Consider the following 19,218-nt stretch of genomic DNA (forward strand, 5'->3'; position numbering starts at 1 on the left):
TAGTTATGAAAATATGATTGTTTTGAAATTTTTATCGTCATAGTCATTAACAAACCATATATCGTCGTATAGGAAGAGAAGGGACGTAACTCCAAGAATGGAATTTTTGTTTGCTTCGATTATGAACACAATTCTGAAAGCCCCACTTGGTATGTGAATGTTTTTGAAATTGACTTCGTCATTGACTTGTCTGCTATGTAATAATATGTTTACCATCTTATTAAAACAAGATTTGTTTGAAAAAAAAAAAAAAAACTTTTATTCCGCTCTCTCCTATAAACTTATGGAGTTATGTTCCTCTAGTTTTCATATGACGATATAACTTTTTTAAGGTAATAAGTAACAACTTCTTGTGGCTCTTTGAAACTTTTGGGTTGCGAGACGAGCGAGCAAGAACATTTTTAACAAATCTATTTCTTTGCAAACCGACATCAATATTGATTTAATAGTGTGCAAAAGAGCACCGCGTCGTTTATTTTTTCGTTCTTATTTCTCGTTTGACGCCCTTTGCTATCAGCGCCCGGGATTACTGCCCCCTCTCGCCTCCCCTTAGCTACGGCTCTGTGAACTAGAGACCTCAGCACGACTGATAAACTCTCAGTGTATAGATTTTGCATATGTTAGAAGAATAAATTCCAGCCACCGCCTACTGGATCCTTTACATAGTGGGAGAGAGTCCAGCGATCGGTGATTCCAGCTGAGAAAATATTTAGTAATAACTAAACAATAAATAAATAAGTAGTCGAAACACAGACTCTCTTAGAAGACAAGTAATTGGTTCATTGCTTATCATACTTTCCATGTACCTTGCGCTCTTTTCTTGTATATTTCTCTCTCTCTCTCTCTCTCTCTCTCTCTCTCTCTGTGTGTGTGTGTGTGTATGCGTATGTGTATGTGTGTGTGTATGTGTATGTGTGTGTGTGTGTATGTGTATGTGTGTGTGTGTGTGTGTGTGTGTCAGAAATTACGTAAAAATCAATGATTAAAAATTTACTAAATTTACTATTGTAGTATGATTATTAATAAAACAAAATACATGTAAGTATGAATAAATATCAAAAAATAAAGTTTTAATGTGTTACGCTGCTATAATAAATACGTTCGCTTTCTCTAGAACAAATATCAATTCTAATGAAATATAATTTCCTAGTTTACATTCATACACGGTTTTCATTTTTTTAAATCAGAAGGGTTCTCTCCAAAATCTAATTCTATAGCCATTGAAATTTCTGCCAGCTAAACTGCTTGTTAGTTGACTGATGTGGGATTAGGGTATCAGCTCCTGTCTATCTAGACTCCTGTTTAGTACTTATTCCCATCGTGGTCACGTGATAAACGCGTGTGCTCTTTATGTTTGTGTTCCCAGCTTCGATTTCCGTGGGGGATTTCGGAATGGTTACAAAGCATAATAAGGATTTGGATCCCACTTTAAACAGTAAGTTGCTACTCTTATAGCGTCGTGCTGAGAAGAAATTTCAACCGTCATAGAACGTAATCCAGTTTCCTTCTTAGTAGCTTCTCAACTGTCTACGAAGTTGCACGACCTTCTGTGATCAATGCATTATTTCGATAATAATAAATATTATTTTGTTTCCTCTATGCTTATTATATTTTCAAGCACTACAATTTGTTTCCGCTAGAGTTATATTGTTTGAAATATACTATTGCATTAACGAAGAAATAAGATAGCCTAAATATTATGTTATACTACTTTAAATTTTCCATTGTAACTAACTAAGCCTTGAAGAATCAACGAATTCATCGCCACAGAAACAAAACAATCTTTATCTAACCAGACACAGATGTCTCTTTCTTATGTGACATCCCAATAATGAAAAATCTGTAATTTTTTAAATGATGTACACATAAGTTGATTCAGTTATATTAAGCTGAATCCAAGGTGCAACTGTACCGCGCATGCGTAAACCATCGCCATGAGACTACCATGAGGCAAGCTACAGTATTTCCTTAGTCACGCAGTAGAGCAGTGTAGTCGAGTGTCGTTTGATACCTCCGAAACTGAATATATTCTGCGAGGGGCCCATTGTGGCTCTTTCCGACGCTAAGTTCATTCCATCATGCATTGTAGAAATGTGTAAAGTGCGTAATTTTCATGTAGGTCGTGTCACTGTGAATCGTACGGAAATATGCATTATACGGAAATATGCAGCACGGAGTCCTGAGCCCACCACACTGACGTGAAGAGCTGAAACTGGCCTTTCGTCAGGAGGAAGGAGCCCGTCGTCGTTGCATATGATTCGGCGTTTAGCGATCTCTCAAAATCCCTACACACAGTGTGCGATGGCCAACAAATGCTGCACATCGCAGACGACAATCAACCGCGCTATTCACAGGGATTTACGTCTCAAGGTCGTTCGCAAGAGCAGTATGTACGCTCTGAAACCGTACTGTGTGGCTGAGCAAATGTATACTGCAAAAAGCTGTATGAACGTCATCTCACGTCCGGTGGAACGTGATAAGTGGAAACTTGTTATCCTTGATGAAGCCTAGATTTATCTTACAAACTGTGCTAAAGTTCGTGCCATTGCATACAGAGTGTGTTTCTCAAAAGGGTTCATGATTCTGACCGGTTTCACGTACAGGGACAAATTGCGTCTCCAAAAAGGTGGAGCGAAACGTCAAAATCAATTCTACGTACTACCAGACTCACGTCCTGACTGAAATGTGCCAGAATGAAATCCCAGCATTGCATGGACAAAACGAAAACCAGGCTGAATTTCATCAAGACGAGGTATCCAGCCACACGGTGAAAACATCGTTGGAATGATATCGCTGTATGGAACTAGAAACTGGAGTTGCGGCAATTCCCTGTCAAGAGTTCAGATGCCAGGCTAATGGACTATTGTGCTTTCGAACTCCTCAAGTGGCGCTTGTTCCTTCGTTGAGTCCGCATCGTCTCGTCTCCGGACTGTAGAAAGCATGTAAGGGGGAGTGGGATACAATGCCCATGTTTCAGCTGTAACGCAGTCTCCTGCAATGGAAACTGATACTGGGCAATAATCAGTACAGGTCGCCTGCAGATCGAACACAACCGGTAGTGGAAACACTGCTTTTCCTAGGTAAGAGGTACATTGAAATTCGGCTCAATATAACAATCAACTTCTGTAATAGAACATATATAAGAAAGGGACGGTGGATTACAACCAAACTAGCAAAATGAAATTTAAGTATCTGGGATATATATTATAAGAAAATTCAATTTACGTTAGACCGATTATCTCGTGGAAGTAAATGGGGATTTTACATCTATCTCTAAAGAGATAATAGAAAACAGAAGTTTAATTTCAAATTACATCTTTAAGAACACTTATTACATTTTAGTAGCAGATTTAATCTTTCAACAAGTGGATTTCAAAACTCTTAACGATTACCAAATAAACTAAAATCTTTGCCCAATTTTAGGTTTCAATTATTCAATTTTAAACCAAACCACTACATTGAGTTCACTACTGAACATTGACAAGTTATACTACAAGATTCTTATTGTACTTTTGACTTAGATGTAATTTCAAATTGGTTTTCTTCTGTTTTACTTTAGTTTTCCTGTTCTTGTTAGCGAACCACTTTATTTTACAAAAGACGATACAAAGGGTTTGAATTTGATATTTGGAGTCTTGATCCTTTCAATATAAAACATTTCAAACAGTACTTCTCGTTATCAAAAGTATTTGCTTTATCCCTGTAATCACAAGATTTTGCTTTGAGTTCTTGTCTTTTCCTCTTATGCGGAGATGTTTATGGTAATCTGTACCTCCGCCATCATATAATACATGGTCAATTTGATTTTCATGCAACTGTCTGATATAGTTCAAATAAATTCATAGTATGTGTTAAACGTGACTATCAGACTCTTAGGTGCTGCAAACTTTATTTGCCTTACTCCATTATCGCACACACTTACGTTGATAACTAACATAGTAGAAATGAAACAGTAACAACAGGAAACTATTTTGTCAGAAGAAAACCAACATCATGCAAATGCCATAAAATAATTTAGTGCGTGTAACACTGATTTCAATTACCAATTAATAAAGAAACTTACAAGCAATGTATTGATAAACTCTTCCTCCAATCTGTATTCGTTCACGAAGTGTCCAACGGCCACATCCCTTGTTGCAGTGAGTTTCTTAAATGTTAATGTTACTGGAATAGTTTGCTCCACATTCAGAAGAATCAACTGATCCAAATTGATATTGTTTAGCTTTCCTACTCTTACGCTGTCGGTGGAACTGATTGCGTGAAATGTCTTTACACCTGTAATAAAACAAAGATTAAATATATATTTCATTCCACGGATGAATCAATCAACTCGTTAGGTGACTATATTTCAGATATGATCCACAACCTATTTGTTGCTCAACGGAACTGTTTAGGATAAAGACACTTTCAACTTCAGTGAGTATGCGTATCTTCACTGCGAAACTTATTTTACATGTGGATGTAGCTCTAGTTTTAAGCTAGTGAAAGCTTGGAAGATGAAATAAATTTATCCTAATGAGATCCACTTTAGTTTTTTTCCAAAAGCAACTTTCCATTTTATTTTGTTTTGCGTTTAAAACAAAACAAAACAAAACAAAAAAAAAAAAAAAACAGGGCATACATAAATTCTACGAGTATATTTCAAATATATCTTAATTCTTCATGTTCCTTTAGAGGGTGGCGCAGATAAGAGTAGCCCGTTTAAAAATAAAGGAAATGCAATAAAATTACAGAAACGAAGAGCTGAAATGGACTTACTATTTATTTACAATAAAAAATAAGTGAAAAGGAGACCAAAATACAGTGAAAAATACATTTATAGAAGATGTTTTAAGTGACCCCGTGCGACGTTAATATACAGGTCTGGATGTGTAAGCATATTCAGACACACAGGAACACAATATGACAACGCTGCTTGTCTATGAGACCTACAATTTCCATGGTGGTAAGAAATGTAGAAAAATGCCTGTGTAATCATATACAATTGATATATCTGCTCAATAGTAACTACAGGAGTTTTGACGACATGTGTTCTTAGGCGTGTTAGAACTTTATATTATGTAAAGACATCGGATAGTAAGAAATTGAGGACCCAAATTAGTCCGAATTATCTGAAAAGCTCATGTTAGTGTTGTATCACATTGTACTGAATCCAAACAAACAATATAGTTTTTTATATATCTTTTTGACATTAACTTACTTATATTCATAAATATATACAGATAGATAATTGCTAGTTTATAATTTATTTGCACAAATATATATTGTAAGAACTTTTTTCACACTTCTTGTTTATTTTCTTAACTTATGTATTTTAAATCCTCATAAAACTAATGAAAAAAGGCACAAAAGTTTAAGACATTCGTTGCTAATAATAAGAGTAAAAATATATATATATATATTTATACACGTGACATACATAATGAACACGAACACTTTAATTGCAAATAAAAACTATTCTTGAATTTAAAAATTGAACGAAATAACAAAGATTTAATGTATTTTATATCTTATAATGCCATTTGAACATTGTACCGTACATTACTAAAAATAAAGCTACCTGTTCAAAGAAACAGTTATTAAACCTAATTAACACTTACCGGTAACAAAAACATTTACATCTAAGTAAAATGCGTCTCTTATCCATTCCTTTATATTGCACCCATATACTTCATTGGCAATCATGTTACCATGTATATGTAGACTCTTAGCAACTACATCATCCAGAAAAATCAATTTTCCCGTAATTTCTTTGTTGGAATTTCTTCTGACTATTTCCGTTAGAACTTTATTTAAATGTATGTTGGATAAAGTTCCTCCTACTTCTAGATTTTTAAGAAATGAAACCTACAAATAATAGTAATAACATATTAAATTATGAATATCAGCAATTATCAAAATTCATAAAATTGCACACAAGATGTTACGCAATGTTCAATTATTATTATAGTCCAGTCAATAAAGAAAAAAATAGGCTTTTGTCGGGACTAATTAGTAACAAGCTGAAACTTTGTCAGTTCTTACATCATAAGGGAAGTATTTCCTCAAAAGTCCCCAACCCCCCTCCTCTTGCTTTCCTCCCACGAGCTTAAAAATGCAAATTTGCATACCTACATTGAAATGTCAATAACTCAATTATGCCAGCTCGTATCAATATGATTTTTTGAAGGTAGCTTCCTCACATTATGTTCTTTAAATTATGTCCTTATGTATTTTTAGCTAAAGTGGCGCTGTTGAAATAAATTACTGAAAAAGTAGATTTTTTAATATAATGTTCAAGATTTTTGTTATTATTACTAAAAACCTGATAACGCTGCCAAAAAATGTTTCAAATAAAACTTTTAGCTTGTTTTATTAGCTTTAAAATGATATACATATTAATAGGTTTATAGGAAAGGGAACGATATCCAGAGAGTTCTTATCAAATAACTGCAGATGCGGGAAAGTAATCCTGCTGGGCCGGCTAGGCGCACGCCGTACCACAGCTTTGACACTTTCTGCCTTCATGCGTCAGTTTCAATGGGAGATTAATGAAGTTTGTATGTTCTTACTGATTTTGTGCAGTGGAAGTGAGAATGTACTTAATGAGTATCTAGTAGTTCTTTTTTTCCTGTAAGGTTTTTGGTTTACAATTTGAAATGTAGGCATATATTAGTATGCCTTTAGTACTCTGATTTGTTTATAACTAGAGCGTAATATTTTATTTACGTGCTCATAATCAAATTAGATTTTTACTTTTCAAAAATCTACAAACAAGTTTGCATTAGGTTTAACTGCAAAATAGCAGTTTTAAAGTGCAAGGCAAGTATTGAAAGGTTTAATCACTACATGATTATTCACAGTCAATTTTAAAAAATGTATAAAATATATTATGAAATACTATGCCTAGATAAAAACTCAAATGTGTTCCATTTCAAAAACTAAACTTCAATTTAAAATACATAACTTTATAACGTTTTGTGATTATACATTTTCGAGCTGGCAATATTACTATTTATTTTTGTCAATATCGCTTACCGTAATTAATAACAAAGTAGAAAATCATTTTCCTAATTTTAAACTTTAATTTCCATATCATTTTGATTGATATTACATTGACAAGAGTAGTAATTTAATATTGTTCCAGGCTACCTGAGCAACATTATTATATATATATATATATATATATATATATATATATATATATATATATATATATATATATATATATATATATATATATATAAAGAATAATAATTTTGATTTCATTTGTATAATTTGTGAAAATGAACTTAACGTAGACACTGTAGTTGTAAAAACTGTGTACATTCTATTTGTGAATCTAGTGTACAAAGAAAAGGCGATGTGAATGAAAAGTTACGAAGAAAGAATATTAAGAAAGTGCAAATTTTAAGAATATGTTTAATTTAGTGGGGCAAAAATCTTATTCCAGAAAGTCTTGATATATTTACATCACAAGTTACAAAAAACGAAACTTCAAGTGAATCCCAGAAAGTTAAAAGTAAGTGTGTTGTTATAAATCACGCTCTCGTATTTACTGTAAGACCTAGATCATTTCTGTCACCCATGTAATATAGAGAAGCCTTGCTCTAAATCTATATCGATTATACGGTTCAAAACACTTCATAAACATAGTTCATCAATGAGAGTGCGAGCTTCTTACCACGAAGTCACAATCAACCTAACATCGATCATTAACGCTGGCTCCCCAGATATTCATTCAAAAGGATTTCTCCAACATGTTTTTGATAATATTAACGAAAATGTGTGAAGTCTTGATAGCAAAAGTACTTTTCGTACTATAGGAGGGATTCATTGTGTCACGCCAGGAATCTGTGTCGAAACATAACAGTTAAGAGAATTCCCATTGATACTTTTATTAACACCACAACTATTCGAGAGTACTTATACCAAATGAAAAAGAAAAATACAGGTCTTTCTTCAATGGTCATTGTCGTTGAAGACTTAAGTTAAGTTAACTTCAACAAGTAAGATATCTTACGGACCAATCTTCACCTCAATATATCTGTTTCTTCTCAACCTATATGCCTTGTTGAATTACAGTCACAGCGAGGATGGAGTGAATTTATGACAACCATAATGAGAAATTCGAAAAAGTGTCAAATCACATGTATTATGGCTGTATTGCAATTGGTCAAAGCAGAAAATGAAACCAGTTGTAGTGATTGATGGATTTATTATTTCTTATGATCCTCGTACTTAGGAAAATGTTATTCAAAACAGTAGTAACTACACTAACTGTTCACTGAATTACGACTACCTGCCTAAAACTTTGTTGGTCCACTTTTACTCAGAGGACGGTCTGAACACGGTGTGGCATGGATTCTGGTAGTTGCTGATATGTTTCCACTTGAATCTGACACATGTATTCCTGATACCACCCCACAATGAGCCCACAGATGTTGGTTCAGGAGTCATGGTGCGAAGAGTTCGTTCCGCAACACCCCATAAATGTTCTATAGATTAAGATCCGGTGACTTAGGGAGCCAATTCATACGCTGCAATTCCGTGAAATTTTCCTTAAGTAAAGCAAGCGCAGTCCTGGCTTGGTGGCACCATGCATTGCAGTCCTAGGAAATGACGTCTTCATGTGGGTAGAAGTATTGCATTATAGGGGTATGTGATTCTCTAATACCTGCCGGTACACAACGGATTTCTCTCTGTGGTCCTTGCACACTAACGGTCACAATCCTTGCCAACAGAAGCATCCCCAAACCATACAGCCGACTCAACCTACCTGTACAATACGCACTATGCACGAGGGATCCATTGCTTCGTGCTGTTGGCGCTACACAGACATACCCGTCCTAGAGGAGTAGCACAAACAGTGATTTGTCGGATCAACACACACTTTTCCAATTATCCAGGGTCCAATTAATGTGTTCCTATGCCCGAGCGCGATAAATTCTGCGGTGACTAGTCGTAAGAAGTGGGTGACGAGTGTGCAGCCTGTTGTGGGACTTCATGCGTGTCAGTGTACGCCATATAGTTGCTTGGGATATGGGTGTTGTGCCATCCACCATTATATTAGTCATGTAATTTCCAGACACTGATGGTTCGTTTGGCTGTCACGAGCTGTTTGACGTGACGCTAGCCCCACGTTTTGAACTTCTGTAAGCCTCCGTAATTCCGTCTCTTGGAGACTGTTACTCCATTTTCTTCCCACTCCTTGAACACCTTCACTACATACGAACGGGCGCATCCGACAAGTATTGCTATCTGGGCTATTGACGCACTTATTGCTCAGGTACCCACAATCATACCCTATTAAAATGCGGATAAATCCTGCTCACCTTCCATTATAAGTGTGCTGTCTGCCAACATGTAACTTCGAGTGTGTTCTCTCTCTGCAATACTACCAACCGAGGTGGTCATATAGTCTGCTCGGCTGCTATTCACACTTTGTGTGGACGAATGGTCGCAATTCAGTAAGCACTCAGTGTACATTGTAAGCACATACGTAAGAAATGTCCCTGTCGTTTTTGACGTTTATCGTGAAGATTGAATATGGTAAAGGAATAGTTTGATACCAGTATCAAGCTCTAAGCCCTTTGCACCTGGTGATCTTTGTCTTCTTTCTCACAACTGTGAATAACCTTGCGCCAACTATATGTACATATGTAGGGCTAGATTGTTCCTACATGTGTGAACATCGTAATGGACTTTCCTACGATAATTCTCCTGCCTAGACAATGTTATCGATTTTAATGATGAAGAGCGTGTAGCATTTTGTTTTAACCAGATTGGGCTGAGAGCTGAATTGACTTATCAGTCAACAAGTAAATATCGATTGTATAAAATGTGTAGTAATATTGTAGAAAGTAGAATATTTCGTTCTACTTTCTACATTCAGTGTGCTTGGGGTGGGTGGTCCCTAATGATGTTATTACGGTACAAAGTACATTATTTTGCATTGATAAGCACCTACCGATTGTTGCCAGTTCAGGACATGGCGGGTCCATAGGTAGTGGATAATGGAACGGTCCTGATCTAAGTTAGGAATAATTCCCTGAACCAAAATTAACCATATTAATTAGCAATAACACAAGTAATAAAATATAGTAACCAAAATTTGTAATAACCATTATAAATAAAATATTAACTTATGTGCATATTAATAATGTATATACATGTATGTATTTTAAAGCTAAGAGATATTTCGTTCCGTTTGTCATATTTTCCTAATATAATAGAAGGGTAAGAGTGCTGTTACTGAATTCGATTCTCCGAAAGTATCTCATTTGTATTGTCAAACAGCATTAAGAAATATTTTTCCTCTCATAATTCTTCTAGATATTGCAACGAAACTTGGTACATGTATTATATATAGAAAATAGTATTTTTCCAGGTAGCTTATATTCAGGCATCTGTAAGCGGTATCGCTTCAGGGGTCCCCAAATTTTAAAAAAGGAATTTTTGGAGGAAATTTTTCAAATTTATCCCTAAATCCTTTTCTTTTGTACATTGTAAACACATGTGCATGGTATCATTTAAAATTTTGTTTCGTTCTGAAAAGAATGACGTATTAACCATGATACTAGGATGTATAGTGCCTGTGTTTAGAAAATTATTTCATATATATTCCCAATTTTCCTTATATATGAAATTCTGTACTGTCAATCAGGATTAAGAAATGTGTTTCCCTCGTAACTATTATAGATATTGCAATAACACTTGGAAAACACATTACATATAGATCATAGTATTTTGAAAGGTAGATTATATTCTGGTACCTGTAGCTAGGGTTGATCCAAAGGGCAAAAAAAATTTAAAAAAAGGGTTTTTTGGAGGGAAAGTTCTCTATTTGACCCCAATTTGCCTTTTCTCGTAGATCATGTAAACATGTGCATTATACCATTTGAAAGCACGTTTCATTCTGAAGAGAATGACATATAACCCATGATACTCGGACGAATAATACTAAAGTAGTAGCTATTTAATTGAAAGTCAACATTTTCATAAAAAATGCAAGTCTAAAAGGGTTAAGGGGGTAGAGGGGAGGCAAGAGGGAGAGGGGTGGGGACTTTTCAGAAAATACTCCTTATATTGTGGTCTAACGTTCCTGAAAAATTCAGCTTGTTACTAATTAGTCCCGACATAAAACCTTTATTGACTGGACTATTACTACACTCATCTGTACAGAATTTCACTTCAAGGTTTTAGTTTTCATATTCGTATGTGTACGTATTTATTTAACAATTTTCGAACTATCAGTTTCAAGATTCCGCAAATTTAACTTTTCCTCATAGATATGAATATAAAAGTAAGTTTACTGAGAAATCATTTGAAATTGTATTTATACTCACGTTCTTTGAAAAAGTAGTAATTCCTGTGAATTTTAGGATATTTTCTACTCCAGATGTACTGTAAATAAAATCATCTAATCTCCAGCCATTAACTGAACCTACAACATCTAAATTTTGTATAGTAATTGGATCTTCAAATGTTGCATCACCTGAAATAATAATAAACTACTTATTTCTATCCATTATACAAAATAGTTTGGAATTCGTAATAATGTAAATTTTTGTAAGACCTTTTTATTACTTCCTCTTTGTAGTAATATCTTCTTATATTCATTCACTTGATATTTTTTCCACAATAATTTATCCAATACAATGCATGTGTGAATTATAAATATCGTTTTCCCAGTTCTAAAATAAATTACACTTCTGATCTTATCAAATGAACTATATGACTTACTAATAAATGGCAGTTTCTTTTATCTACTTGGTCGTTATGCATGTAACCATTTCAAAATAAAAGATTTTTAATTGTGTCTTGCGTAAATAACTAATTAATCTATGTTGTAGTTAGAAAAATGTAAATGTAATGATCTTGTACTTAAAGAATATTTTCATGTTCGATGCAGTCAAAACTTTTCAAGTGTACAAATCAGACTTTCTAGCTGTTTGATCACTGAAAAAGGTATGTCATCTTGATATATACGTGTATGTATGCATTTTAAATATTTGTAAGTTCTTTCAAATTCTTACTCACCCCAAATAATGCACTGTGAATATGGCGAGGTGTACATATTATTAAAATCTTCCAACAATATTCCATTAATTGAATTTGTTAGGTTCATGAAGGTATTTACAGTCACATGTTCTGAAATCATAATAGGACCTGAAATATTTCAAGCAAACATTAATTCAGCTGTACACGAAACATAAAATGAAGTACTTTGATACACAAATTTATGCGTGGTAAATGTTATATTTGCATTGTAATAGGAAAAGATCTATAAGAAAAACGTTAATTTGATATAAAAACAAAATAGGATCACTTTTAGTACATCGAAATTCACTAAATAATGAGAATATAATAGCTTCCATCAATTTTTAAAGCGGTACAATCACTTCTTTGTACAGTACAAATATATCTGTCAGAAATACACCCAAGAAAGAAAGAAAGAAAAAAGAAAAACATTGATTAAAATCAAGTTTGAACTTACAGTTATTAACTGTTATTTATAATTGTCAAGAAGAAATATTCTTGCTACACATCTTTGCAAATAATTTTATAAAGTGAAAAGTATAAATTCACAAATATTTTGTGTTCAGTTTTCCTACTAAAACAATTACTACTTCTAAACAAGAAATAATAATTACCTGTGATAGTCTGTTCAGTAGATTTAGTAAATATTTCCTCAACCGACTGATGATTAATATCAACAACATTGATGTCAGATAATACGTGAAATCCATTAAGAAACGTTTTAGAACCTAGTAAGATAATAAAACAATAAATTCGTACATATAGTTATATTAAACATTCTTAATATTTAAAACACTTCTATCTGGGATCAAGAAGGTTTCCAAGTAATACAAAGCGCGTACATTATCTTACAAGCTCATTTAGGTTTATTTGTATTCCTGTCATCTATGGTGACTGACACTTATACCATAAGCTTTTGACTCCATTCTATGTCGTAGAGCAACTGTCATATCCTTTCCAAACAATCACAGGCAGTTTAACCAGCAATTAAGATTTTTTTTACTAAATATAAGAAGATAACGCTTATGATCTTGCTTAAAGCTCATCCTAGTCAATAATTAAGTACAACTTTATATTATAAAACTGACTGACTTTATGAATGATATATTTTAATGCATTAAATATTCAGTTTTTGACTAAACTATTATCCTTCTATTTTATTAGTATACTAGAAAATAATCAGGAAACTGACAGTATCGTCAGTATCTATTTCACTTAAATCACTGATGAAACGAAGACAATTACATCTGTACGGTCTAAGGTTTAAAAAGGATCGTGAACATTCAAAATAACTATATTTTATTGTAATAATATGAGTCATACTTAAAGAAAGATAAGTACTACTATTTTGTAATTTGTACATGAGGCCTAATCTTCTACTTTTGACTAGTAAATTCCGTCATACATTTATTGAAATCCATTTTTGAGTATGCAGTCTTTTCTATTGACAGTATTGCCAATCTATTCAGACTCTTGTTCCCTATGGGATTCTCTAAGAATGCCTTCATCCTATTTATTAGTGTAGAAAAGGATCGTTCTGTTTCCTCTAAATTGTAATAGTCAAAATAGTTTCTAACATCTTCCTATACTAACAATTTTCGCAGATCGATTTGTCATAGAATTGTAGAAGAGTTTATACACTTCTCTTGAGATATAACGCAAATATTTGTAAGTTATACAATACTTCCAACTTAATTTGCAATTTCGGATCATTCATTCTGTGATACAACGTTGACTACGGATCACTCTCTGGAAATTAATTGCAGTACTGGCAAAACTTGATAATTAAAAATGGCTTACAGACATACAAGTGATTGTAAAAGTAAATATTTTAGGAAGATTGCTTTTATCACTAACTTACATACATCCAGATTTTTAAAAGACTATTGCTACATCAAATGCAATGCAATTTCTTCAGAAGAGAGAACTTTTATAATGTCAGAAGACTGTTAATAAAATGTTTGACAAACTCGCTACTTTTAACAGCTTTGATGTTTTTCTGTTGAATAGAATGAAAGAATATTGCAGCGTAATTCATTATTTCGTGGAAGAACATAAGCAGCCAACAAATGAACCGAGTGAGGATCTTTCGATGTTTGCAGTAATAGGTTAGCTTCAACATATGATTTTTGTCACTATCTAGTGTGTTCTATAAGACAACTCGTAAACTATTCATTTGCGCCACGTCTTAGCATTACTGTGACTACATGCAATGGAATTAGTTATAAATCCTTTCCTCCTGCCGCAGCTCTGATAATAGGAATGATATAACAATAAAATGGAAGTCCGCAGTCATATGTTGCCAATTTTTGTCTGAACTTTAAACGTACAAAGCGTCATTTTTGTTTACTGTTATGGTTGTGGCGTAACAAATACAGGTATTACGAGAAAGAGTCAGTTAATACACTATATGTATGTGTAATTACTGTAATTACGTAGTTCTTTATTCTCTTTATGTATGTATATACAGTGAAATAAAGGGACACGTGACTGTTTTACTCAAGAGTAGAACCTCGCCCGAGTCACATAAATACTAAAATTTTATTTGCAAAACATAATTTTGGAAAATATCAATGTTGTTTGAAAAACGAAATTTATTAAAAGAATGAAGTCTGTTCTTTAATTATGGATAATCTATTCAAGCCAGCCAAGTAGTGTGTTTAGAAAAGTTTGACGGTTTTGACTCATCTCGATATAAATATTAGGCTTATAGAAATTGAATAAGTTATAACGAGAGAACGTATGCTAGTAGAGTTCTCGGTTCAGAACAGAAGTTCTCAGCTTTGAATCCCCTCTTCCTGAGATTTTGTTTACAGAATTTTTCTCGTCTCACCAAGCAAATGTTAGGATGGCACATTTAAATAGACAGGTTCTGTAGACTTCTTTTCACATCTCTTCACAGTATTGTTCTCGTCCTAACATTTCGTTGAATAAGGTAAAAAATGGTGGAAAGCTGGAACAAATTTTATTTTCTTTGTGAAAGTGTTCGTAACCACATACTAATTTTGCACCCCTCTACCACCCAGGATTTGGCCGCCATCTTGAAAAGATGGCTCCAAAAATTAGTTTTTTGTAAATATCTCGTTTAGAAAGCATTTTAGAGCAAACGTGTTATTACAAAAAATAATCTACATTAAATTCTCTACAAGAAATGTTTTCATTTTTTCTCTAGAATTCACCGTTTAGACGTTATAGGTCTTGCTAATTATGCCTCACTCTTTCAGCATCGCTTTGTAGCAAAATCTTGGCAAAAATTTTCTGATATTTTGTTTTACTGATTTTATTTAATAAAATATAAATTATTATATTTTTCATTCATTGCAGTTGTAACTAAGGATAAGTAATCAGGTCTATTGGATCATCTATGTTCAAGATGTCGTCAGCTGAAAAATTGTTATCTATGAGAGACTTCTCAGTAATGGTATTACCTGTATAGTAAAGGAAAATGAACTGAAGACATTAGTAGACTACAGTATTAAAGTGAAAGGTGGAAAGGAATGATAACTTAACGGACTGGAAAGTGTTACGGTTCATGAAAAGTATAGGAAAGTTTACACAAAAGCAAGAAGTAGCAAAGCGTTACTATCATGACATACTTAGTCACCTATACCGATAACACTTAGGTCAGAAGTACTAAAATTAATTTTCAAGAAGCCTGCCTGTTTTGTGGACAATGTATCAGATGAAGTTTTAATAAAACAGAGTGAAATACTTGTGAGTGAGCGTGTATATCGTGTCGAAACCATTCAAGTTAAGCAGCCGACATAAGAAATGATGACTCGGGCAAAGAAGTTGGTGTTAGGATTTGCAGTATTCATGATTTTGTTACTACTGAAGCCAGATACTATTTCTCATGCATGAAAATGTTCTACAAGATTTCTTTTGGAATGAAACGTGGTCATCCGATAGATAATGTTGTTTCAGATGCTATGACTAATGTCTTCAACTACCTTGAAGCTAACAAGGAAGACTCCCAATTTTCATTCAGTGAAAATGTTCAAGATTATGATGCACTGCCAACTGAAAAAACAACCAGAACTAAACTGAAAGAAAAGTACTCAGAAGGTATTATTATATCAACAAACAGAAACAGAGAACCTGTAGTTTGATTCTGCGATACAGAACATAAAATTCTCACTGATGCACGGTATGATCATCAAAAGCGTAAGTATATGGACAAAGAGAAGTTGAGAATCATAATGACAGCTGGAGAAAAAATTGCTGAAGATACCAGATCCCAGGTTTACGAAACTGATAAATATCCATCAGCAGATAATGTTTCGAATGATGTTAAATTCACTCATTCCTAGGACCTTAAAATGCCTTCTCTACACTATTTCCTTGAGAAACAAAAAAGGGAATACCACAAAATGGGAAAGAAAAATTATAGAAATTTCTCACATTATAATTGCACCAGCTAGAGCATTTTTTAAAATCTCCATTGCAAATAGGATATGCGGTGCATCTTAATCAAAAGTATAGTAGTAATCATCATCTTAATGTCTTCGTTAGGACTGTGTGCATCATATCCCGAAGCAGCTCTCTTTCAAGTTTCGGCTCTTCTGCGTCCTTTGCTTGTTGATATTATAATATTTTCTGAGTACTTTTCTTTCACACTCGATGCTCATCGAAAAGGTGTAAAATACTTTTCCAACCCAGTCATACTGAATGAGGGTTTCCTATGTTTTCCTCACTCACGCCAAGCAAATGCCAGGGTGGTACCTAACTTATAGGTTCCAGGCCACTTCCTTCCTCCCCCAAATCTTTCTTCCTTCCCTTTCTCCGGATAGTGTACTCGTTGAGGGACGTCATCCCTCAAACGTGACGGGATAACAGTCATGGATACCGAAAGTCCAGAAATCTAAATCCTAAATCCACCCTACTTTTCTTTCAGTTTAGTTCTTATCGTTTTTTTCAGTTCGCAGTGCATCATAATCATCTTGAAAATTTTCACTGAATGAAAATTGGAAGTCTTCCTTGTTAGCTCCAAGGTAGTTGAAAGCATTAGCCATAGCATCTGAAATAACATTATCTATCGGATGACCACGTTTCATTCCAAAAGAACATTTTCATGCATGAGAAATAGTATCTGGCTTCAGTAGCAACCAAATGATGGATATTGCCAATCCTAATACCAACTTCTTTGCACCAATCATCATTTCTTATGTCGGCTGATTCCATAATATAATCTTTAACTTGAATGGTTTCGACACGATGTACACTCTCACGCTCACTCACAAGCTTTTCACTCCGTCTTACTAAAAATTCATCTGATATACATTGTCCACAAAACTGGCAGGCTTCTTGAAACTTAAATTTTAGTTGAGTTGATGAGTTGATTTTTAGTTTAACGTCCCGTTCAGCAGCGAGGCTATATGAGACGTGGACCTACTGATTAACGTGGAATCCGAACCACATGAGCTCCCGCCGGGAATCGAACCCGGACCTCCCACGCCAAAGGCGCGTACGCTAACCGCTTAGCCACGGAGGAGCTCAAAATTAAATTTTAGTACCTGACCTAAGTGTTATCGGTGTAGGTGATTAAGTATGTCGTGATAGCAACGCTTTGCTATTTCTTGCTTTTATGTAAACTTTCCTATACTTTTCATGAACCGTAACACTTTCCAGTCCGTTAAGTTATCATTCCTTTCCACCTTTCACTTTAATACTGTAGTCTACTAATGTCTTCAGTCCATTTTCCTTTACTATACAGGTAATACCATTACTGAGAAGTCTCTCACAGATAAAACATTTTTCAGCTAACGACATCTTGAACATAGATGATCCAATAGACCTGATTACTTATCCTTAGTTACAACTGCAATGAATGAAAAATATAATAATTTATATTTTATTAAATAAAATCAGTAAAACAAAATATCAGAAAATTTTTGCCAAGATTTTGCTACAAAGCGATGCTGAAAGAGTGAGGCATAATTAGCAAGACCTATAACGTCTAAACGGTAAATTCTAGAGAAAAAATGAAAACATTTCTTGTAGAGAATTTAATGTAGATTATTTTTTGTAATAACATGTTTGCTCTAAAATGCTTTCTAAACGAGATATTTACAAAAAACTAATTTTTGGCGCCATTTTTTCAAGATTACGGCTAAATCTGGGGTTGTAGAGGGGTGGAAAATTAGTATGTGGTTACGAACACTTTTATAAAGAAAATAAAATTTGTTCAAGCTTTCCACCATTTTTGCTTTATTCCACTCCTAATTATCTCTTATTGACTGGCCTATTACACTGTAAAAAATGAGGTGTTGAAAGAACACAAAATGACTGCCGCTTTGGCGTGTTACTTGTGTGTTAATTCAGCACCAACCACATCGTCTTGCGAGCATATCAGAAATAACTCGTTACTACCTCAGAGAATTTGCGTTAGTATTTATCGTTTAATATGAGCAAAGCTTTGCGAAATATATTTGGTACTTATGCCAAGTAACGAATAATGTTCTATGTTTCCTGTAATCTGTCACAATAGTATTGTTGTAAACCTGTGAATCGTCTGACAACACTTACATAGGCAACAGTCCTACCATCTTCTGTTCATAAGTGCTAAGACACAAGAATGACAGATAAAGAAAATAGATGGAAGCACAGCTGTCTGTGTAACTGTTGTCAGATGATTCACAGGTTTACAACAATACCATTGTGACAGATTACAGAAAACAAACTTATTAGTTACTTGCCACGAAAGCGAAATATATTTCTCAAAGCTTTGCTCATACCAAACAATTAAATACAATGCAAATATTCACAGCAAGTAACGAGGTATTTCTGATATGCTCTGAAGGTGGTGTGCTTGGTGTTGAGTTGACACACAAGTAACATGCCAAAGTGGTAGTCATTTTGTGTTGTTTCAACATCTCATTTTTTTTACAGTATAGGAATATAACAAGAGGTGTAAGTCCTCTTACCTTTTAACGTTATAGAAGTTTCCGTTCTTTTAACAGAGTCATCGAAAAATTCTTGCAGTAAAAGATCATTCACAATACCTGATCGAATGTTTAAAGTTGACAAAGTGAGTTCATCCTAAAAACAAAGAAATGTATGCATACAATACACGAATTTCGGTCTTTAAAAGGTACTGAACGTATATTAATCCAAACTAGTTACCTCACACATTTTCTATCACGATCTAAATTATATCTATATACTCTTATTTCTTTTTTCATTGCTACCCAATTCTAT

The 19,218-nt window shown here is 34.0% G+C and overlaps 1 protein-coding gene across 1 annotated transcript in view; it reads right to left on the reverse strand.

Annotated features, from left to right (window-relative positions):
• Positions 1–19,218, reverse strand: part of fs(1)N (female sterile (1) Nasrat) — a 216,697-nt gene that overhangs the window by 33,648 nt on the left and 163,831 nt on the right. The window contains exons 19-24 of the mRNA XM_081772155.1: positions 18,945–19,059; positions 12,636–12,749; positions 12,022–12,150; positions 11,328–11,476; positions 5,601–5,847; positions 4,064–4,275 (exon numbers count right to left, since the gene is read on the reverse strand). Of these exons, the coding sequence (XP_081628281.1) occupies positions 4,064–4,275; positions 5,601–5,847; positions 11,328–11,476; positions 12,022–12,150; positions 12,636–12,749; positions 18,945–19,059 (966 nt within the window). The remainder of the gene's footprint in view (positions 1–4,063; positions 4,276–5,600; positions 5,848–11,327; positions 11,477–12,021; positions 12,151–12,635; positions 12,750–18,944; positions 19,060–19,218) is intronic.

Source organism: Thermobia domestica, chromosome 9, assembly GCF_964235325.1.
Source record: "Thermobia domestica chromosome 9, izTheDome1.hap1.1, whole genome shotgun sequence".
Lineage (NCBI taxonomy): Eukaryota > Metazoa > Arthropoda > Insecta > Zygentoma > Lepismatidae > Thermobia > Thermobia domestica.